Genomic DNA, 23,124 nt, shown 5'->3' on the forward strand with positions numbered 1-23,124 from the left:
ATGAAACTCAAATACTTTGACCACCTCATGAGAAGGAAGGACTCCCTGGAGAAGAGCCTAATGCTGGGAGCGATTGAGGGCAAAAGAAGAAGGGGACGACAGAGAATGAGGTGGATGGATGGAGTCACTGAAGCAGTCGGTGCAAACTTAAATGGACTCCGGGGAATGGTAGAGGACAGAAAGGCCTGGAGGATCATTGTCCATGGGGTTGCGATGGGTCGGATACGACTTCGCACATAACAACAACAACAGCCACTGCATGGGTTCTAAATCCAGTGCAGCTGCTTGGGTACGAGCTACAACTTCCCAGTCTCCTGTACAGCAGACTCAGAAGATGCTCAGGGTAGGGGGAGTTGGAGAAGGAGTCCTTTGAGTAAAGGCAGTCTCGATAAAAAAGGAAGCATTCTGTGCTGACATTCAAGGAGGAGCATAAATATTGTAACACCACTACTTCTGAACCCTCACATGGCATCCTGGGCGCATCCACTGTCCTTTTGCCCCTCTGACTAGCAATGCAAGGGCAAAATATCTATAGATATAGTTGAAAAAAATACCCCAAAATAACTTATCAGTATTTATCAGCTATTCTTTCAACCATCACCAATCCTGGATAATCCCGAAATTGGGATTAGCCGGGAAAACAGGACAGCTGCAATTAAACGGCATTTAAAGAGAGTGAACTCCCTTTAAATGCGATTTCAGGTGAAGCTGCAGCTCCACAAATGCATTTAAGTGGACCGTGATACCTTTAAATATCTTCAGCTCTATTATAGCTTATGGGGACCTTTGTGGCTATAATGAGGAATCTGTCTGATGATACGTGAGGACAGTTTTTTGAGGATGAGGCACCAGATTTTTCAGTGTCTCTATAAATCTCCTCTCCCCCCAATTTCAAAAAGATTGGACCAAGGATCCAATTTCCCATTTACTATAATGATCCCATAGGGTACAATGGAGCCAAAAATATCCAGGATTTCTGAAAATAAATATCATACAAGTATTGGAATTTGGGGTTTTTTTGGGGGGGGGGCAATTCTGAATTTCTGGGGTTCAATATACCTGAACCTGAGAAATTCTTTTGGTGTGCACACTCCTTGTTAAAACCCACTCCTACACTTCTCAGTTCATTGCAAAAACCAACCAAGCTGACATCATCTGATGAGGCTTGACAATCAGCCGCGCTGACAATGCTCTTACGAATTTCAGCGGCACAGCCGTGGTGCTCATTAATTTTGAACAGTCATATAGCGACTGTGCTGAGATCTTTTTTCCCTGCATCTTGACAGGCCTGAGAAAGATACATACATTTTGCTTTTAGATTGTTCAATCAGGAGGCCCCAGTCACAGTCCAATCACTCTAGGGCAGGGGTAGTCAAACTGCAGCCCTCCAGATGTCCATGGACTACAATTTCCATGAGCCCCTGCCAGGATTTGCTGGCAGGGGCTCATGGGAATTGTAGTCCATGGACATCTGGAGGACCACAGGTTGACTACCCCTGCTCTAGGGTGAGGTGGAGATGGTTTGCATCCAACCTCACCCAATTGTACATTCTTCTTCCCCACCCCAAGCCATTGGGTGGATCCAAGGGAGGGATTTCTGCACATGGAAAGGGAAGGAGATTTTCACCAAATCCCCCCTTCCTGATACAGACTGCCAACACCCACAAGCTGTTCCTGGGAAGCCTGTTCCCCCCAGAAGCGGCATTGAGAGGCCAGGGAGGTCCCATTTCTGCCCAAGGAAACCTCTGGTGGATTCAAGCCATCGTTTATTTCTGCTGGGAAAAGCATGATGACATCACAACAAGGCAAGCATTGCACGTGGCAGACAAAAAGGAAGACCTGAAATAGGGGTTCTGTTTTCAACCGCGTCCATAACGTGTAGCTGCAGCGGCAGTTTCTCTTGAAGATAGGAAACTTGCTGCTCAGCAGTCCCAAGACGACGGACTCCCTTCTACGCCCACTGACTTCAACAGACTTAGAAGGGTGTTACTCTGTTTAGGACTTCACCGTCAGAATCTAATCCCCCATTGGGAATTGGCTGCGTAAGGGGGTGGTGAGCTCCCCCTAATTGGAGGTCTTTAAACAGCGACTGGACAGCTACTTATCCTGGATGATTTAGGCTGATCCTACACTGAGCAGGGGGATGGCCAGTATGGCTCCTTCCAACTCTAGGATTCTATGATTCTATTCACTACAAAGCTTGCTAGCTCACAGCAAGTCACAGTCTGCTTGGACGTACTGGTGTACACCATGAGGACATATTGGCATATACCAACTAACAAGCGTGTCTGTCTATCTGGCTCGGAGCTGTCTATGATATCTTGGTAAACTCCCCAATTATTTTCACTTTGGTAACTTACCACGATATATTTACACACACTCAAGCGAATGTCCAAATGATAAAATCCCCTCTCACCAAAAAAGAGATGGAGATATTGTTATTGTTAGCTGCAATAAAAATATATAAGTGATGCTTGATATGACTTTGGGAAACTGAAGATCCGTCACTGCCCACCGTCTTTAAAACTTTTGGCTACTACTTATCTGGCTGCGTTGACTTCAGTTTCAAAGTGACAGTCATACCTCAGGCAAGTAGTGGGGATTTGGCAATTTGGTTGTCATGTAGAACTTAAAATTCCTGTCGTAATCTATGTCTGAGTCTCCAAGGCGAATGAGCATTCTCCCACCAGAGATAAAAGTCTGCTTCAAAAGAATGGGCTCCAGAGCTGGGTCCAGTGTTTCTTTAAGCTGTTAAGATAAGGAAGTGAAGCACTTTTACATACGCGTGGATACTACCAAGCCTCCCTCTTTCTTTTCCCTAGTGGCCAAGCTGATGCTTCCGAGAGATCAATAAACAGGACAGTGAACACAAGAAGCCCCGCTCTGCTGTGACCAAATGCAACCGATATTCACAGCTATGCTCTGAACATGGAAGTTCCATTTAGCTGTCCTCTATGATGTTGTCAGATTCCCTCTTAAAGAGGTCTGAGCTAGTGGCCATCGCCTCATCTCATGTCAGTGAGTGAAGTGAGTTAATTACATGAAGTAATTTCCTTTCTCTGCCTTCCTGAAACTGGGGCCATCTGTTTTACCCGATGAACCCCAAGATCTAGAATTATGGGGGAGGCTGGGAGTTCTCTATCCCCTTTCTATCCAGTAGTTTTTACAACCCGCTGCAACGAAAAGGTAGTTCCAGCTTCTGCATCACATTTTCTGGTCCCTTTCCTGCTCTGTGATACCCTTGTCTGGGCTGAAGCAGCCACAACTGTACACAATTCCAAATGTGGCTGATTCATATAAAGCAGCAGTTCTCAACCGCTCCTATGCCATGACCCCAATTGCATGTGCACATGCGCACAACGGTCGGGCAGCATGGAGGTGGCCATTGCAATGGTTCTGTTGCTACCGCCCATCTACCGCTGCCCGCTGCCGCCTGCTGCTGCCCGCCACCGCTGCTGGTTGCTGCCAATTGTCGTGGCGGCCGCCGCCCCCAGCTGCCATCGCAGAGGCAACCAACCTGGGGACCCCGAAGAAGGGGCCAGGCAACCCCAAATGGGGCTGCGACTCCTAGGTTGAGAACCATTGATATAAAGGCACTGCAATACCAGCAATGTCTATCATGGAGTCTGCTTCCCACTCCTGCACTGCCACTTAGTGAACAGACATTTACACAGAGCTACCAATATGGCACCAAGACCACCATCCTGGTTCGCCAGGACCAACAATGGTCTATCCTTCGCTATACATGCCCTATCAGATGTTAAAAATATAGGACAGGCTCCTTAGCTTAGGATGTTATAGATAGAGGTTCCACTTCCTTACAGCTTCTGCCAGCTCTTCAGGCCATCACATAGCAATCACCGCCACCTCTGGACCTCAGTTAAGAGTTCAGTCTGCTTTGTTGGACTCAGCATCAAATAGCCCTTAAGCTTTGCTTCCCTAAATTTTATCACGTCTCTTTTCCCAACCCACTAACCAGGTCTGGCCAGGCCAAAAAAACTTTTTCTGAAGTGTACAGAATTTTGTTTTTGGAAGTCTCTCTAATATTTAATTACCCTAAAACTCTGTTCTAAATCTATTAACATTTGTATGAAGGTGGACTGAAGTAAGCTTGGAAAGCAACTGAACAGACTTCCTTCCTGCCTATTCTTTTTTAAAACCCAGAGTGAAGGTTTGGCTCATTTCAAATTTCTAAAGCCAAAATGCATTTCTTCATGTGAACACAAAACGACTACAACCTGACATAATAAAAGCTGATAAATCACCACAGAGTATATTGAAAGGCAGTGATCATGGAAAACAGCTGCAGTTCTTTCTACTTCAGTTATGATTAATTTCAGTTCTTTGGCAAATAAACGTGATGTTGAAGCTTATGAAAGAAGCCAAGGCCCAGAGAACTCTTTGTTACAGCTCAACGTTATAAGGGTACCAATGCCTAATAAGAGATCCATCCCACCCAGTGAATCAAATGACCATCTTTCACAGCAATGCATGCCGGTTATTAGAACTGGTTTTACCGCTGGTGGGCATGGGAGAACTCATGGTACAAGGGAAATGTCATCCCCCACTGCTGCCACCTTACTCACGCTAGCACATGCTTCTTCCAACCTTCTCCCTTCTTCCTGTTTGTTCCAGCTCCTACTTTACCCCAACACTGGTCGCCCACTTTCCTTCTCCCCATTCAGCTCATGTAGGGAATCGCTTAGCAATCCAAAATGGTGCCCGAGGTCTCACAGCATAAACGTCTTATTGCTGTTTTGGATTGTAGGCAACTACATACATCTCCTGTCTTGGGGACAGTGTTTTCAATTATCTGCTACTGGGCCCTTCAGCACATTCACGGAACACTGTATCTAAGGCGGGGAGCCCTGCAGGTATTGTATGGGATTGCAGTATTGTTAGCAGCTTAACAGACAAATGTTTGACCTGCACAGGTGTGCTTATGGTGGGCATGCAGTGGTTGAGATAACACTATTTTTATTTCTGCTCTCTGTTAGTAAAGCTTTCAAGATGCAGGAGTCTGTCTAGATGTCTAGACCAAGAGACTCGAAAACCCCATTCAACTGACCCGGAGGAAGAAAAGGAAGGAAGGCCCTGACAGTAAAGGTAAAGGTATCCCCTGTGCAAGCACTGAGTCATGGCTGACCTTGGGGTGACGCCCTCTAGCGTTTTCATGGCAAACTCAATACGGGGTGGTTTGCCAGTGCCTTCCCCATTCATTACCGTTTACCCCCCAGCAAGCTGGGTACTCATTTTACTGACCTCGGAAGGATGGAAGGCTGAGTCAACCTTGAGCCGGCTGCTGGGATCGAACTCCCAGCCTCATGGGCAAAGCTTTCAGACGGCTGCCTTACCACTCTGCGCCACAAGAGGCTCATAGCCAAGTTCAAACATTCATTCAATAAGCCAGGTTCTGACCAGAGTCTGGAAGGGGATGGAAGGGAAGGGGCCCTGCTACATTTGTCTCGGATGAACGTAGGTTTCACGAGTTTCTCAGTGGTAAAAAAGTTGAGAAACGCTGTTCTCCAGGAAAAGAAACATCTTGTATATGTGTTGCTATTGGATGAGTCTTCTAGCATAAGTGAAGAAGGAAGTGACTGCATTCACAGAGATCTGGGCAGGCAATCCGATTCTATGAAATGTAGCTAGCAGCTATAAATGCACGAGAATAATGAGAAAATATTTTGATGCAGAAAAGATCCAAACCTCTTCTAGAAGAACAGGCAACCCCAGGCGAATGGCATTCTCCAGAGTGCGCAGGAAACCTGCATCTGTTAGCTTAATTATCTTCAAGCCGTTTTTTGCTTCTTTGTTTCTTATCCAACGGTTTGCCTGCGTATCAAAGAAAATGACAATGTGGTGAGACGGAGAGTGGCAGGGCTTACTGGAAAGTTAATTAAAATGTTTCTGTCTAATGAATTCCAATATCACAGGGAGCAGTGCAAACGTCACAATTCATACATCATTCTTCCTATGCATCAGGAGGGGTGAGGCCGGCAAACAACAGCGAATGAATGCGGGGGGAGGTGATCCATTCTGATGGGTTTCCGGGATTCCCCAACAGACCAGGCCTTGACGCACAACACACCACGGTTGATGGTTCAAATTAACAACGAGCAATCCAGTTGGTTATTTATAAATAAACTTTTTTTGAAGTCTTGCGTTTGCTATTTGCCAAAGTACTTGCTATCAATATGTCACTTTCACGGCTTAGGACCTGAGATCACTCAGATGGCGAAATTGACGTTGAAGATAAACAAATACTGGACTTTAAGACAAAAAGAGCCTCTTGTGGCGCAGGGTGGTAAGGCAGCAGAAATGCTGTCTGAAGCTGTCTGCCCATGAGGCTGGGAGTTCGATCCCAGCAGCCGGCTCAAGGTTGACTCAGCCTTCCATCCTTCCGAGGTCAGTAAAATGAGTACCCAGCTTGCTGGGGGGTAAATGGTAATGACTTGGGAAGGCACTGGCAAACCACCCTGTATTGAGTCTGCCATGAAAACGCTAGAGGGCGTCACCCCAAGGGTTAGACATGACCCAGTGCTTGCACAGGGGATACCTTTACCTTTACCTTAAGACAAAATGGAATCTATGGATACAGTATATTAGAAAAAAGTATAATTGTGAATTTACGACTGTTGGTTATGATTTAAAAAGGGAAATGAGAATTGAGTAGGAGACTTAGTGATTTTTTTGTATATTCTTCAACAAATAGAGTTGGAAGTTTGTATTTGTAAATGTAATATAATCTATTAACATGTTTCTTTTTGAGATGGTTAAATGTATTTTTATGAAATAGATTATAAATAAAACTTGGAACTAAATATATATTACTTTCATGCAGCATTATGGGAACCATAGGCTCCTCTCTGGTTAACATCACTTAATGACGTATTCTAACCATCCATGACCCTGGGGCGACTCAATTTCATATGCTGCACAACTGCAAAACAAGCCAAAAGGAAAAGGAAATAAAAAATCCACCACTACCATTGGTGCATAGCAGTATGAACTCCTCAAGAGGGATTTCCGGTAAGCTACGGAACACTTGGTGATAGAACTCCCTCCCATGGGAGGTGAGACTCTCCTGACCTTCTGAAGAAAAATGAAACAATTTCTGTTTGGGAAGCTTTTTAAGAACAAATGACTGATAACTTTTGATGGCACTATGTTCTGCTTTTACTATGTGTTTATTGGGTCCTTTGTGAGCTGCCGCGGGGGCCCAAGACAGGACCAACAAATGGCAAGCTAACTAAATAAATATGGATCATTTTATATCAGTCGCCCTGACTGATGTGAACAGGGTCCTTGGGACTGTAACAGCAAGCAGCTGTAAACAAGATCCTAGCTTCTCTTGGCTGGTCAAGGCTTTCCGGGAAAAATTAAGAACACCAGTAGCCGCAATAGTGAATATTTCTCTGGTTACAGTAAAAAGTGACTGCACAATTTGTCTTCACAAAACTCCCTGGATGAAGAGAATCACTTTTTGGTTATAAATCAACCTTTCAGGGACAAGGAGATAGCAGTGGGTGGTGGCAGTGCAACACCAAACATACTTGCACGAGGACTTTTGTCCTGAATTATTTCAAAATATGGTTTTAGCTTGGCTTTGGGACACAGACAGAGTTACTTAAACCAGTCCATGATCGCTGGATGGAAACAAATAAGGGTAGTTTGTTAAATCTATCTGCTGTACTCAATACATTTAAGCATGAGATTTTGTTGAACTGATCACAGCAAGGGCCTTAGTTTCTAGCGTTGACCTCCATGGGGTCTTAGCCTTCTATTGGATTGATGGCAGACAAATTGATGTTATTTCAATGCTGGCTGTACTTTGTAATCATGGCTTTCTTTTATGCCTTTTCCTGGACATGAAAATTTCTTTTCCATACATTTTGTGCACTGTCTGGAGTAAACAAACGTGTAATTTGGGCTGAGCTTCTGACCTACATTGCAACATTATTTGTTTTATTGTAAAATTTCTACTATTGGATTATTGGAAAACGTACCGATTATTCAAACAAATAATTAAAACTACCTTACTCTCATTCTCTTTGACACATGATACTACTAACTGCAGTATGCTCAGTTACTAACTGAGCATACTTTCAGGCCACATTACAAAAATACTAACACTGCCCTAACTGGATGGAAGCCGCTTTCTTCTGACGCTGACGTCCTACGAATTTTGTGAAAATTCCATTTAATTTTAGGAACCCAAAGGTTGAGCTGCAAAAATAATTTTAAAAAATTTCAATTCAACATACTACAACATAGTCACCATAATTTAAAAACATCACATGCCTGAGTACACATGGAATAGACCGACATAGAATGGATCAAGAGTGTTTCGACCCCAAGGAGTCTTCCTCAGTGGTCAAATTATTGCGAGGAATGCACTCATGTATAAAATCAAAGGGCTTGCTGGGTGGCAAAGAAAAATCTGTTTCGTGCTGCTCCAACTAGCCTTTCTGATGTAAAGGTATCTGATTTGGAGCCCACCTTCTAAAATATGCACTTCCAGAGGCCACCACTTTCTGCTTTTGCCCAGCTGTCAATCACCAGTGCATTCCTATGTGCGTCAGAAAACACTTTGTCCAAGTATAGTTAGAAATGTGATGTTTTTAAATTATGACTATGTTTTTAATATGTTGAATTAGTGCAATTGATGTACTAAATATTTGAACATTAAAAAAAATATTTTCACAGCTCAACCTTTGGGTCCTTAACTTTTCTGGTTCGGTTGGGTTTTGTTTCCCTTTTTGGTTTTACAATACTCCATTTGCTACCACGTTCTGGTGGGATTATGCCAGTGGTCAAAACCTACAACAATGCACATGTTGTGAAGAACGGCTTCTTTCAAAAAGGAAACAGCACAGTTGTTGTTGTTGTTGTTATTATTAAATTTCTTACCCGCCACACCAAAAAAGGCTCATGGCAGTTTACAAAATGTGCATAAAACCCTCCATAAAACTTCCCCTTAAAACAAAAGGAAAAATTGCAATCAAAAAATTAAAATGCATAAGATACGGCGGAATCTCAATACAACTCAGCCCATTCCCCTTATATAATCTCCTAGAGAAGGAAAGAAGGGGGGGGGGGGTTGATTTGTCAAAGTAAATCCTTGCCTGATCTTGGGGGTCAATCATGAGCGGCCATCGTCGCCCCCGGGTCACAAGAATGCCGTTCTCAGTGGATACATAGTCACGCGGAAGTCCATCTGTGTTCCACTGCCGAATCTCGTAAGGGTCTCCCAAAATATTTATAAGGCTGAAGTCAGAACTAATAGGAATGTCTAGGCTCTGACACTGCTTGATCCAGCAGTCGATTAGCTTGAGAGGAAGAAACGAAATGACGAAGGGAGAATTATTTTAATAACAACAGTATATAAAATAGGAGTAGTTCAGCGATCCACAATTGTCTGAAGCTGTACAATCACAAAGAATGCAAAGGACTAATGAACTGTCTGACCCCAGACAAGGGAATGCCTACGTCAGGGCATCACAGAGCAGTCTGAGAGAGAAATGCCTCATGGGGGGTTGGGACAGATGGAGATATCTACTTTGAGAAGGAAGGCTGATTGGTTTTTGATTCCTTGAAAGTATCTGGATGAGGCCCAGGAGGCAAATGTTGTTAGTGAAAAGTGCAAAAAACCACCTGCTGGAGAGTACATTTAGAGAAATGAGGAGGGCTTAATTGTAGTAAGCCAATTTGAATAAACCTCTTTGCTTCTGGGTAGACTTCCACTTTTAAATATTCATCTTTAATAATGTATACTTTTTGCTTTTTCCATTAAAAATTAGCTCCCTGTAAAAATATTCCTTTGTGTAAAGGCTTATTCATTTCACCTCTGCTGCCACTCCCTCAAATCTCCTTGCTGAGCTTTTATTCTCTTAGGAAGGTGTACCTCTACTGAGGAATGCACTGTTAGTCTCAGGCTATATAAAGTGGAGGGGATCTTCTAGTAAGTTTCAAGCCTGAGAAACCAGATCCATAGGCACAGGTCCAAAAAGTGACAGAAGGAAGGTTGCTTTCTTACAGTGGGTGATTTTGGCGCAGAAGGCCATATTTATACAGACATATACCTCTTGTGGCGCAGAGTGGTAAGCGGCAGAAATGCTGTCTGAAGCTGTCTGTCCATGAAGCTGGGAGTTCGATCCCAGCAGCTGGCTCACTCAGCCTTCCATCCTTCCGAGGTTGGTAAAATGAGTACCCAGCTTGCTGGGGGTAAAACGGTAATGACTGGGGAAGGCACTGGCAAGGACACCCTGTATTGAGTCTGCCATGAAAACGCTAGAGGGCGTCACCCCAAGGGTCAGACATGACCTGGTGCTTGCACAGGGGATACCTTTACCTTTATACTTCATGAACATGTGTGTTTTAAACCAGCGGTCCCCAACCTTTTTATCACCGGGGACCACTCAATGCCAGGGACCACTCACCGAGGACCACTCAACGCCTTTTACTGAGGCCCGGTGGGGGGGGGGGGGTAGTTTACTCCTCTACTCTCAACCACTGCCCTAGCGCTCTCTGATCGCTATGGTAATGTTTAAACATCCCTTCAAAATAAGATACAGACATGGCACAACAATGAACATAAGGAACATTTTATTTTCATAGAAATTTTAACTCATGACAATGACAAATCAATGGGAACCCTGAGCTTGTTTCTCTGCAATGAGAGAGTCCCATCTGGGAGTGATGGGAGACAATGACACCCAAAGTGTGTTGTAAAGGGCTGGGTGGGGATGAAGTAAGGGGCCGGGGGGGGGGGGAGAAGGCGTCTTTCGCGGCCCACCTCCAATTAGTCGAAGGTCCACATGTGGTCCACGGCCGACAGGTTGGGGATCGCTATTTTAAACCACACATGGCAATGCTTTTCAGCTTGCGTGGACCTGACAGGAGGAAAGAAATGTACTCACCAGTTGTCTGTAGAGAGCTGTAAAAGCCCCAAAATAGGCGACGCAAGCTGCAGCTATGAACACGTTGCCGATGATGTTTGAAATCTCTGCTTCGAAATTCAAAATGCTCTCTTCCCACCGGACATGTTCATCTCCTAGCGCAGCAGTGAGCTTCCCAGCTCGAGTAAGACGTGCTTGCGTCAGCGCCATGGTCCTCGCTAAACATGAAGAACATTACTGGAATGGGGTCACTGTCTGTTTGAAAACAATTCGCTTTTGGTAAGCCAGTCCTCTGTGGGGTTTTTTAAAGCTACCAAAGGATGTGTGACCACAATTAGAAGTAAATCTCACAAAAGCTTTCACACTGTAGACCATTTCTGCACTGGGAACTTTGTTGCCCCGGTTCCTGTGTGGGAGCACAAATCTGGGGCGGACGAGGTGCAGTGGGCCAAATGCTTCCCTGTGCAACCTGCCCTGGCTCAAACTCCAGCCTGCAGCCTGGGGTGAAGCCTCTGTTGTGGAAACGACAGTGAACTTTTTTCCTATGAAATTTATGTTACGAAAACACACAGTTGTAGGCACAAATTCCCTGAAAAATGCTTCCAGTCTAGCTTATCATAATTCTCCCATCTTCCCGGGTTTCTATAAATTGAAAGAAAGTTCCTTCAGAATGGTTTTCTTGATCAGGTACAGGAGCTCTCTACAGATAAGAAGACCGGAAGCAAAAGCACTCTTTCAGATATCCCTGCAAATATTTCACTTTCCCGCTAATTTGTTCACAGTGCTGCTTCTCCCTAATTGCCACCTGGAAATTTCAGTCTTCAAAGCACTTATGAAAAACGGTGCTCCCAAGGCAACGATAGACTCTATTAATCTACAGCAATTTTACACTTACTGGCATTTCAGGTATACAAACAACCAGAGGATCTTGCCACAGAAGTCAAATTGCTATTTACATCAGTAAGCCATCCTCGGGATTTTAGCTTTCAGCTGCCTCTTATTTGCCCTTCTTAAATTTCTTCTTCTCACTACCGTGTGATGACAGTGAGAGATTCAAAGAGTGTGGGGACATCTTTAACCAAGCACCGTTTGCAGGATTCCAAATGATGAATAGGCACTTGTGAGTACTATAGACCAGGGGTAGTCAACCTGTGGTCCTCCAGATGTCCATGGACTACAATTCCCACGAGCCCCTGCCAGCAAGCGCTGGCAGGGGCTCATGGAAATTGTAGTCCATGGACATCTGGAGGACCACAGGTTGACTACCCCTGCTATAGACAGCGTAACAATTTTGCGATTTAGTTAGCCATGCAGGGGGAAAAAAATAAGATGTGCTTGAGCACCCAGTGGTTCAGTGCCCATCAAGGTCACCTGTTTCTGTTTTAGAAGCTGAACAATCACCAGGATGCTGCACTCAAGCACATTTGCCACAAGAAAGATGCCTTTGTGCATGCAGATATATGCATCAAGTGCACCCCCAGCTCATATGCTACTATCTATTTTTGAAGAAAGAATTACTAAAAGTTTAAATAGCAGGGCGACTTGGACTTTTCTGGCACAACATTAATGACTACGAAACTGTCTGGAACTACAGCATCTGTGCATGCAAGTTCCCGAAGGTTTATTTCACTGCTCCCATCCCAGTGCCACTAAAATAAATTGCGTTGAACGTGCATTTTTCTAGAAATAGAATGAACTGTGTGAACTGTCATTGACAACTAAATGGTATGTACTAAAAGTTTCCCTGCTACCCCAGGTGATCTTGTGAGATCATTGCCTTTTGGAAATTCCCTTGGGGTAGCCCTGGCTCTCTCTAGGCAACCATTCATGTCATAAGCAAAACTGGCTGTAATTGGCTACCTTCATGTCCTGTGTGTTTTCAGTTAAAAGAAAAAGTAGATGGGGGAAAGGATGCAACTGTTAGTACGACCAAATATCAGCATTCCTGGAAGAAGCTTCAATCCTAGACCCATCCCAGTCAGGTTTCCAGCCTGGCCATGGGGTATAAACAAGACTAGTCACCCTGACAGGCAACCTCTGTAGCCAGTTGGACCAAGGTGGGTCTGCGCTGCTTGTGCTACTAGACCTCTCAGCAGCTTTCGGCACAGTTGACCATGAGCTTCTAGCTCACTCCCTCGCCGACACTGGGATGTGAGAGGCAGCCCTTCAATGGCTGATCATGACTCTGTGTAAAGACTTGATGAATGTACAAAATGTACAAAAACTAAGACAAGGAACTTATCTAATGTGGCTATCATGCAGCCACAAAACTGCCCAGTAAAGTGCTCCCATGAGGTGGTAAACTTGGCTGTGCATTTGAGCCATAAAAATACTCGAAAAATACTGATAACGTATTTTTTGTATTAATTCAGACTCTTTTTTTGCTATTTCCCCAGCTACTGAAGTGAACATTCCTGAAAAACCCTGAGTACCTGGGGTTAAGGCATTTAAAGGGACCAAGATTTCTTTAATTGTCTTGGACTTGCAGCTTGGAGTGGAAAAGGCATTTAAAGGGATCTCAGTCTCTTTAAATGACTCAGTTTCATAGAGCCAAAAAAAAAAAAAAGGCATTCCTGAATATTTACCAAATCCAAATAATATATCGGTATTAGGATTCAGGAATATCAAGAACTACTGATATTTTTCAGGTTCAATATACCTGAACCCAAAAAATACTGTAGGTTTCCCCAACACACATACACCCCTAGGGGTAAACATTGGAGAAACACTGAAAGTTAACTTGTGAGTAGGCTGCAGTTGGTTGAACAAGTTATATTAATCAGGCAGGCATGGTTGCTGCAAAACTTACAACATGTTAAGTAAAAATATACTGGCAAAGGATTATTCTAAAAACCACGTTCTTGAACTTCAGAAAAAAATTTTTTTTTACCTGAACTACTTACCAAGACTCTCTTTTTCATTCACACTTTTTTCATACTGGTCTTGTAATTCTTGAATTTGTTCTTCTACTTGTCTCAGCTTCTTTTGTTTATCTCGAAGGGTAGCCAATGTGGCATCAAGCTCTGCCTAATCAGGATACAATAATGGCATCCATCATTGTTGTGTCAAATGCTTTCATTCATTTTCAATACTGCTCCGTAAGATTCTACCCAGGGTGTGACAATGGCTTCTTGTAGGTCACTCAGCAACTTCTGCAGTGGAGTTTGGACTTTGAACTTGAGACATACATATCTGTCAGGCCACAATTGTGGCAGTTAATGAAACAATAATGGACAGCAACCTACCATAGATTGAAGGAAGTTCCCCTATCCTAAAGAAACTTCTTCCAGCTTAAGTGGCTTCTTCAGCTTAACAATTGGAGGATGAGACACTAAGTTGGAGAAAGTTTCCTTAGGCTGGAGGAAGACAGAGGCCACAGGTAATTTGTTTCATTTTCCAAAATAGATGACATCAGAATACATTTATATTTCTGCTACACTTTAGATATCTAATCTAAAGTGTAGCAGAAATATAAATGTATTCTGATGTCATCTATTTTGGAAAATGAAATAAATAAATGGAAAGATCCATTTAAAAGCACAGTTCTTGAAATTATATCCCCCCCCCCCATTTGCACTATCTTCCTAACATATTTCAGAAGAGCTTTCACATTTTTAGTAGGTTTGGCAGGGCCAACTTATCATATATATGCACACAATACCTTTATTGGCATAAAGCAGGTTAGCAAGATAGATGGAGGCTTCCGGCTAAGATGGCGGTGGACAGATAACTTTTTTGAAAAGCTCTCTGATAAGCTAGTCTTACTTTATTATTTTCCTCTAGTTTTTAACAGTGGAGTCTTATTTATCTACTTCTTTTATTTTCCCAACTGATCAAATTAGGCTGAGCATTTATAAAGCTAACGTTTTAGAACAAGCACTCTGAACTGCCATAGTTACAAGCACTCTGAACTACACAGTTACAGGTGGGCTAACTGAGCCAAAATACAATGGCATGTGTGTCCAATTTAAAACAATGCCATATGGGAAGACAACATCAACATTCGGTTGTACATTAATTGACATAAATTCACATGTCCACCAGAATGCCAATGTCATCTAATCACAACCTGTTTTGAACTGGATGCACATTTGAAAGTGCATTCTGGCATGACAAAAGCTGTTTTGGGGCACAAATATTAACAACATTTCAGTATTTTCTCCAGAGAATAAGATTTTGGAAGGCCCGATTGCCTTCTGTCATTACTGTCTTAATGAGATGACTGTTTCATGGCTAACACTTTCAAGTATCAGATGCACTGAATCAATGTCCCCATTACCCAGATGTCAAAAGGGAATTATGCAGATTTCTGTGCAGAATTTGTTGCTAGTCTGAACAGACCACGTGGGATTAACATGGGCAACCTTGTTACAGCAGCAAGAACAGACAAGAGTGCACAGGGCCAGACTTTTGTTTGGCATCCAGCTTCCTGTACTGGTGCCATACAAGCTGCAAGAGAACCTTCCATGTGACTGAGATAGCCAAACTGGCCAGGGGGAACAATTTCCCCTTACCAGACATTTAATGGGCAGAAATGGGAAGCTGGAGGTTTTCATGATATGACAGCTACGTTACCTGATAATTGCCGTAGATCATCATGATATTAAAGGGAAATCCACTGGAGATGGAGGAATAGTAAAACTTGAAGTTGATCTCATTAGCAAAGCAGTTGAAAAACATTTTTTTCCATTCAATAATAACAAGAAATAAATTAAATCTTTTCCAACTAACAAATTACCTGTGCAGCATTCAACTTCTGCCTCTTTGGCTCTACAACCTTGACGACTCGCGAGTATAAATCCATGGCTCTCACCCACATGCACATAGATTTGCACGCCTTTGACACTTTCTCGACTTTTTCCGGCACAAAATCAGGGTTGTTCATATATTTCTGAAGCTTTTGCAATATTTGACTCTTAATGTTTTCTTTATCGTATTCTAAAAGCTTTTTCAGGAAATTGGAGTCTCCGAGAAGCTGTTTTGCTGTTGCCCAGTCAGGTCTGAAAGATGGAAAGAAACTGGCACAGGTCAGAATTGCCGTTTCTGCCTCAGAGAAGGTATTGCCCAGCGTAATTTCGGATGTACTTGCTAGGATTAAATTTGTGCTCGATAAAAGACCAAGTGACAGCTACATTCCTGCATCATGCATAATTAATTCCAGCATGGAGAAGACAATCAACCAAACGGGTCTTAGGAAGAAGAAGATGGGGTATGGTTTGCAAAGGAAATGGAGCTTTGACGTCTCCCACGTCAGCTAATGTTTTGTGTAATGTGAACTGAACTTCAAGTGACACCCCTATGAATATCACCTAATCCATAAAGATGTTTGCCCAACAGTCTGCCAAAGCTGCTATTCCTCTAGAAGACTAGACCCTTCCAGTCACTAGTATTGAAATTCTAGCCAAGTAACAACAGATATATAACTATATAATTTAATTATCTTGAGGCAGACTCTCAGACAAAATAGTCTGACCTTTGTTTTTCTCTTAACCAGCAGAGGATTACCTGAATGGTTTAAGCTTCTGAAGTTACAAATGAGAGACCATCTCTCATCCAAATGTGTGGCAGCTCGTTAAAAGAAAATTAAAAGCTTGCGGAGACATGCTGTGCACGTGGTTTGTGTGCGGAATATCTTTTATTCTTTGATTAGAAACAGCAAAAGGAGAATTCACAATGAGCCTGAAGCACATTTATGAACTTCAGGAGAAGACAAATGCCATCATCGGCAAGCTCAATTTTTATAAGGTGCATTTATACTGAATGAGAATTATTTTGAGCGTTTCCTCATAAAGGACTCTGAAAAAAAACCCTGTTATTTTAAAAAGCTGTTTGTACTATAGGATTCATTATAAACTATTACATGATGCATTCCACACTGCACTCAGTACAGGCCAATGATAGAATTACTGATAGCAACTATGAGCCACATTTTCCTTCTCCCAAAGCAGCCAAAGTGAGTTTTAAAAAAATCAGTACCTATAAGGCTAATGAGGATTAACAGCAACCAGTCAAGACCCAGAAGTGCCCCTGAGAACTTGCATTATTTTTGTGCCGAAAGTTTTATGTACTTGGAGCCAAACCATATCTTCCCTAGCAGGAAGTTCCAAAAGGTGGGTGCCACAACAGAAAAAACCGTACACTGTGCTTTTACAGTTCTTGCCCTAATAAAAGAAGGAATACAAAGGACTCCCCCCTCTCCAGCTGATCTTGGTGCCTTAAGATGCATGTAGGAGAATGCACGTAAAGGTAAAGGTAAAGGTATCCCCTGTGCAAGCACCGTGTCATGTCTGACCCTTGTGATGACACCCTCCAGCGTTTTCTTGGCAGACTCAATACGGGGTGGTTTGCCAGTGCCTTCCCCAGTCATTACCATTTACCCCCCAGCAAGCTGGGTACTCATTTTACCGACCTCAGAAGGATGGCAGGCTGAGTCAACCTTGTGCCGGCTGCTGGGATCGAACTCCCAGCCTCATGGGCAGACAGCTTCAGACAGCATGACTGCTGCCTTACCATTCTGCGCCACAAGAGGCTCTCTAGGAGAATGCACGTACCTCAGGCCAATTAGACACAGTAATCACACCTTAATATCAAATAATATATTTTAACATACTAATAGCCTTCCCCGACAGCCTTAGCCATGCAATGACAGGCAGAGTCATTAATGTGCGAAAGGATGCAGAGAATGCATGTGCTTGATGTGCTGAGCACACCTCTTTTTCCACCCTGTTTTGCTATATCAGATATGTAGATCCGTGCCAAGCTAGAAACCTGCACGATGGCTGAAAGGTCCATAGGAGGATCTCCAGTGAGATATGTCTCCATAAACTGTCCAGATCTTCCCCTTCTCTGGCTTATACTGTTCCTACTGCTTCTGTGCCATGCAGCTGCTCTGCATGCTGCCATAATGATAGCAGCTAGCTACTCCAGTTGCAGGAGCACTGAGTGATGCTGTGCCACCGGTGTGACGTTCTAAGCTAGGCTTTCTCAGACATGGTTTTTTTTTAAACCCTGGGGTTTCTCGATGGCCCTGGAAGGCTTTCCTGAATGGGTGGGAGTTAATTACCTTTTAATATATTTTTTAAATTGTTTAAACATTCATCAGGTGATACAACATATATGGCCATGTTGATGTGCCCCCGCCCAAAAGGCCAATGATGGGCTTAGAAAGGATGGGAAGGGGAGGGTCCCAAGGGGGGGTGCACGTACACAGCTATGCCTCCCAACCGTATTCTGCATAATTGCACCACTTCTGCGATTTCTTAAAGCCTGAAGAATGTTTCAGGGGTTTCTCAACAGAAAAAAGTGGAGAAAGGCTGCGCTAAGCACTCTCATGATGCCACCATAATATCAGATGGCTATAGTGGTGCGCTGGTGCAGTAAAGACTTCTTCCCATCCCAAGCCTGTTCTCTCAGTTTGAAAAAGACTCACAAAATTTGACCCATTATCCTAAACACATGTGAAGGAAATCAGTGGGATCACAACTCTGTAAAGACGGTTAGGACTTGGGGGGGGGGGGGCTCACCACATCACATCTTGCTTTAAAAGATCCAAGGTGGCAAAACATTAAAAAGGTTAAGAATTTGGATTCTACCTTACTGAGCTATAAAAACTGAGTAGGTTTGTCCTTTAAAAAAATGGCACTAGTGCTCACTGTGACATTCATTTACTTTGTGATAACATGTAATTGATGTAATTCATCGCTAAATTCCTTTGGGATGTTAGTAGCTGACTTTGCCTGGAGCATACCTCTTCATCATCAAACTCCATAATCGTTAGCTTAACTTGGAAGAAACAGTCAGAATCTAGCCCAAGACTATAAAGAGAGACATGTTTTACCATTAGGGAGTTTTGACTGTTCCCATACATCAAATCCACCATCACAGCTTGCCCTGCTCAACTAAATCCAGCCCTTAATTTAAATTTTCTTGCTAATTAGTAACAGAGACCCCCTTCAAGGATCGCTGCCTTGTTGTGGCAAGGGGGCTTGCGTAGTTCAGTGAAGCTATGAGCTATACCGTGCAGGGCCACCCAAGACGGACAGGTCATAGCTGAGAGCTCTGACAAAAGGTGATCCACTGGAGAAGGAAATGGCAAACCACTCCAGTATCTTTGCCATGAAAACTCTATGGACAGTTCCAATAGGCATAACGATATGACGCCGGAAGATGAGCCCCTCAGGTCGGAAGGTGTCCAATATGCTACTGGGGATGAGCAGACGGCTAGTACAAGTAGCGCCAGAATGAATGAAGCGACTGGGCCAAAGCCGAAAGGACGCTCAGTTGTGGAAGTAACTGGTGGCGAAAAGACAGTCCGATGCTGTAAAGATTTTTATTCCATAGGAACCTGGAACGTCAGATCCATGAATCAAGGTAAGCTGGACGTGGTCAAACAAGAAATGACAAGACTGAACATCGACATTTTAGGAATCAGTGAACTAAAATGGACAGGAATGGGTGAATTTAATTCAGATGACCATCAGGTATACTATTGTGGACAAGAATCTCGCAGAAGAAATGAAGTAGCCTTCATAATCAATAAGAGAGTAGGAAAAGCAGTCTTGGGATACAATCCCCAAAATGACAGAATGATCTCAGTTCGAATCCAAGGCAAACCATTCAACATCACAGTGATCCAGGTCTATGCCCCAACCACTGCTGCTGAAGAGGATGAAGTTGATCAGTTCTATGAAGCCCTACAACACCTTCTAGAAGCAACGCCAAAAAATGATGTGCTTATCATCATGGGGGATTGGAATGCTAAAGTAGGAAGCCAAAAGATAACCGGGATAACAGGCAAGTTTGGGCTTGGAGTACAAAATGAAGCAGGGCACAGGCTGGTAGAATTTTGTCAAGAGAATACAATGGTCATAGCAAACACTCTTTTCCAACAACCCAAGAGACGACTCTACACATGGACATCACCAGACAGTCAACACAGAAATCAGATTGACTATGTGCTCTGCAGCCGAAGATGGAAAAGTTCTATCCAGTCAATGAAAACAAGAGCTGATTGTGGTTCAGATCATGAGCTTCTTGTTGCAAAATTTAGGCTTAAATTGAAGAAAGTAGGGAAAAGCACTAGGCCACTCAGGTATGAACTAAATCATATCCCTGACGAATACACAGTAGAGGTGACAAATAGATTTAAGGAATTAGATCTGATAGACAGAGTGCCTGAAGAACTATGGGCGGAGGTTCGCAACATTGTACAAGAGGTAGCAACTAAAACCATCCCAAAGAAAAAGAAATGCAAGAAATCAAAATGGCTGTCTGAGGAAGCTTTACAAATAGCTAAGGAGAGAAGGGAAGTGAAAGGCAAGGGAGAAAGAGAAAGATACACCCAACTGAATGCAGAATTCCAGAGAAAAGCTAGAAGAGATAAGAATGCCTTCTTAAATGAACAGTGCAAACAAATAGAAGAAAACAATAGAATGGGGAGGACCAGAGATCTTTTCAAGAAAATTGGAGATATGAAGAGAACATTTCATGCAAAGTTGGGTATGATAAGACACCAAAATGGTAGGGACCTCACAGAAGCAGAAGAGATTAAACAAAGGTGGCAAAATTATACAGAACAACTATACAAGAGCGAGCTTAACATCCCTGATGACCACAGTGCGGTAGTTACTGACCTGGAGCCAGACATCCTGGAATGTGAAGTCAAATGGGCCTTAGGAAGTCTGAGCAATAATAAAGCTAGTGGTGGTGACAGCATTCCAGTTGAACTATTCAAAATCTTAAAGGACGATGCAGTAAAAGTGCTACACTCAATATGCCAGCAAATTTTGAAAACTCAACAATGGCCACAGGATTGGAAAAGGTCAGTTTACATTCCAATCCCAAAGAAGGGCAATGCCAAAGAATGTTCAAACTACCGCACCATTGCACTAATTTCTCATGCTAGCAAAGTTATGCTCAAAATCCTACAAGCTAGGCTCCAGCAATATGTGGACCGAGAACTTCCAGAAGTACAGGCAGGATTTCGAAGAGGCAGAGGAACTAGAGATCAAATTGCCAACATACGCTGGATCATGGAGAAAGCTAGGGAGTACCAGAAGAACGTCTACTTCTGCTTCATTGACTATGCTAAAGCCTTTGATTGTGTGGAGCACAACAAATTGTGGCAAGTTATTAAAGAGATGGGAATACCAGAGCATCTTATTTGTCTCTTGAGAAATTTATATGCAGGTCAAGAAGCAACAGTGAGAACTGAACATGGAATCACTGACTGGTTCAAAATTGAGAAAGGAGTTCGGTAAGGCTGTATACTGTCGCCTTGCTTATTTAACTTGTATGCGGAGCACATCATGAGAAATGCGGGATTAGAGGAGTCACAAATTGGGATCAAGATTGCAGGGAGAAATATCAACAACCTCAGATATGCAGATGATACCACTCTAATGGCAGAAAGTGAAGAGGAACTAAAGAGCCTGTTGATGCGGGTGAAGGAGGAGAGTGCAAAAGTTGGCTTGAAACTCAACATCAAGAAAACAAAGATCATGGCATCCGGCCCTCTCAATTCCTGGCAAATAAATGGAGATAGTGACAGATTTTATTTTCCTGGGCTCCAAGATCACTGCAGATGGGGACTGCAGCAAAGAAATTAAAAGACGCTTGCTCCTGGGGAGGAAAGCTATGGCAAATCTAGACAGCATCCTAAAAAGCAGAGACATCACCTTGCCAACAAAAGTGCGTTTAGTCAAGGCTATGGTATTCCCAGTTGCAATGTATGGCTGCGAAAGTTGGACCATAAGGAAGGCCGAGCGTCAAAGAATTGAGGCTTTTGAACTCTGGTGCTGGAGAAGACTCTTGCGAGTCCCTTGGACTGCAAGGCGAACAAACCGGTCAGTCCTAGAGGAGATCAGCCCTGACTGCTCTTTAGAAGGCCCGATCCTGAAGATGAAACTCAAATACTTTGGCCACCTCATGAGAAGGAAGGACTCCCTGGAGAAGAGCCTAATGCTGGGAGCGATCGAGGGCAAAAGAAGAAGGGGCCGACAGAGAATGAGGTGGCTGGATGGAGTCACTGAAGCAGTAGGTGCAAACTTAAATGGACTCCGGGGAATGGTAGAGGACAGGAAGGCCTGGAGGATCATTGTCCATGGGGTCGCGATGGGTCGGACACGACTTCGCACATAACAACAACAACAAGTAACAGAGTAATACTTGTATGTTTATGCAAATTCATTTCAGCAGCAGGTTTAGGGCGAGAAGTAGGAGTTATAAGAATGGGCAGCTGCTGCTGCCAGAACAACGGCTGTGTATTTTTTTCTCATGGTGTCACCTGTAAGATTTAGGGAGTCAAAGTGGGTCATGCAATGTCATCCTATCCCAGACTTTTCTAACCTCCGTTCCACTGGCTTGCGAGGCGGGGAACTGCAGAGCATGACAACCTTGCAGGAGAGTGGGAGAGCCAGAATTCTTCTGTTGAAAATGGCTCTCGGAAATGGGTGTCCCTTCACACCCAACCAAAACTGGATCTAAAAATATAAGCTGAGGTTAGCAGATGAGGCGCATCTGACTTACTTTGCGTTGAGAAGAATACAGATAGCTTCCATCACAGTCATGACTAGGTCCGGGGGTTTAGTGAAAACTCTGATCTCAGAAATGTCTGCTTTATCTAAAGAATCGAGAGCTTTGTTGGCAGCTTCTAGAGCAGGGAGGGCCTCATCCAGGTCACGCTGAGCATCGTCGGCTATCGCCTGGGTTTCTTCCGCTTTCACTTTGGCGATAGCTTCATCTTCTTGAACGACACGGCGAACCTGCAAGCAAATTAATCGGCCATCATGAGTTTCTGAAGTGCTGAAGTTCACATTTCGATTCTTTGTTTTTGCTGTTTGTTTTTTTCAGTGAGTGAAGAAATGAAACAGAAAACATGCAGTATTCTCATGTGGTGTGCTGTAAGACTGTGAAAAATGATGCAATTTTTTTCCAGGATGCCGGTGAAGCTAAACAATGCGCAGAAGCAAAAAAAAAAAAAAATCATTGTGATTTTCTTGTGCTAGAGCAAACAACACTTCTGGCAATGTTGCTAGTTTATAAAATTGCCATTGCTCAGGTATCTTTCATCGCAGAAAGAAAAGAGCAAGCAGAAGGTCTCTGTTGTAATCACTGACATTTTCAGTTGGGTGACATTGGCTGCCAAAACTGAGCTAGATGGAGGATCAAGAATCTGATGTTGCAGAAAACACCACAATTCCATCTTCTGCGCTCAAACTCTATGTCT

General features: G+C 43.4%; 1 protein-coding gene across 2 annotated transcripts in view; it reads right to left on the bottom strand.

The window, feature by feature from the left end:
• Window positions 1-23,124, bottom strand: part of DNAH6 (dynein axonemal heavy chain 6) — a 212,847-nt gene that overhangs the window by 83,679 nt on the left and 106,044 nt on the right. For both annotated transcript variants that reach the window (XM_077345452.1, XM_077345451.1), the window contains exons 51-57: window positions 22,425-22,660; window positions 15,637-15,898; window positions 13,802-13,925; window positions 10,920-11,116; window positions 9,126-9,329; window positions 5,707-5,832; window positions 2,584-2,748 (exon numbers count right to left, since the gene is read on the bottom strand). In XM_077345452.1, coding sequence (XP_077201567.1) covers window positions 2,584-2,748; window positions 5,707-5,832; window positions 9,126-9,329; window positions 10,920-11,116; window positions 13,802-13,925; window positions 15,637-15,898; window positions 22,425-22,660 — 1,314 coding nt within the window. The remainder of the gene's footprint in view (window positions 1-2,583; window positions 2,749-5,706; window positions 5,833-9,125; window positions 9,330-10,919; window positions 11,117-13,801; window positions 13,926-15,636; window positions 15,899-22,424; window positions 22,661-23,124) is intronic.

Source organism: Paroedura picta, chromosome 7 (genome assembly GCF_049243985.1).
Source record: "Paroedura picta isolate Pp20150507F chromosome 7, Ppicta_v3.0, whole genome shotgun sequence".
Classification (NCBI taxonomy): Eukaryota; Metazoa; Chordata; class Lepidosauria; order Squamata; family Gekkonidae; genus Paroedura; species Paroedura picta.